The 332-nt window shown below is 39.8% G+C and overlaps 1 protein-coding gene across 1 annotated transcript in view; it reads left to right on the plus strand.

The window, feature by feature from the left end:
* Positions 1-332, plus strand: part of LOC119588682 (regucalcin-like) — a 4,898-nt gene that overhangs the window by 2,710 nt on the left and 1,856 nt on the right. The window contains 1 exon segment of the mRNA XM_037937318.1: positions 175-289. Coding sequence (XP_037793246.1) covers positions 175-289 — 115 coding nt within the window.

The following is a 332-nucleotide window of genomic DNA, read 5'->3' on the forward strand; positions in this document are numbered from 1 at the left end:
ATAAAGTATTTCTATTTATGCTTTGCCCATACTTGATGTATTGTAGAATCAGGTCCATAGAAAACCAAAACAAAACTTAGCGACATGTTGCACCTGACCAATAATAGCATTCTAAACTTTCACACATTTATCAGACTAAGTTCCACTATACCATTACATCCATTATATTTGCAGATCTCCATAGCCAACGGCCTGGCCTGGAGTCACGACAAGAAGACATTTTACTACATTGATTCCTGCACGTTCTGCGTCGAAGCCTTTGACTACGATGACAACACTGGCAGCATTTGTGCGTATAAATAGGGGTCTTTGGGGCAAATGTAGAATTCCTC

This window comes from Penaeus monodon, chromosome 24 (assembly GCF_015228065.2).
Source record: "Penaeus monodon isolate SGIC_2016 chromosome 24, NSTDA_Pmon_1, whole genome shotgun sequence".
Classification (NCBI taxonomy): Eukaryota; Metazoa; Arthropoda; class Malacostraca; order Decapoda; family Penaeidae; genus Penaeus; species Penaeus monodon.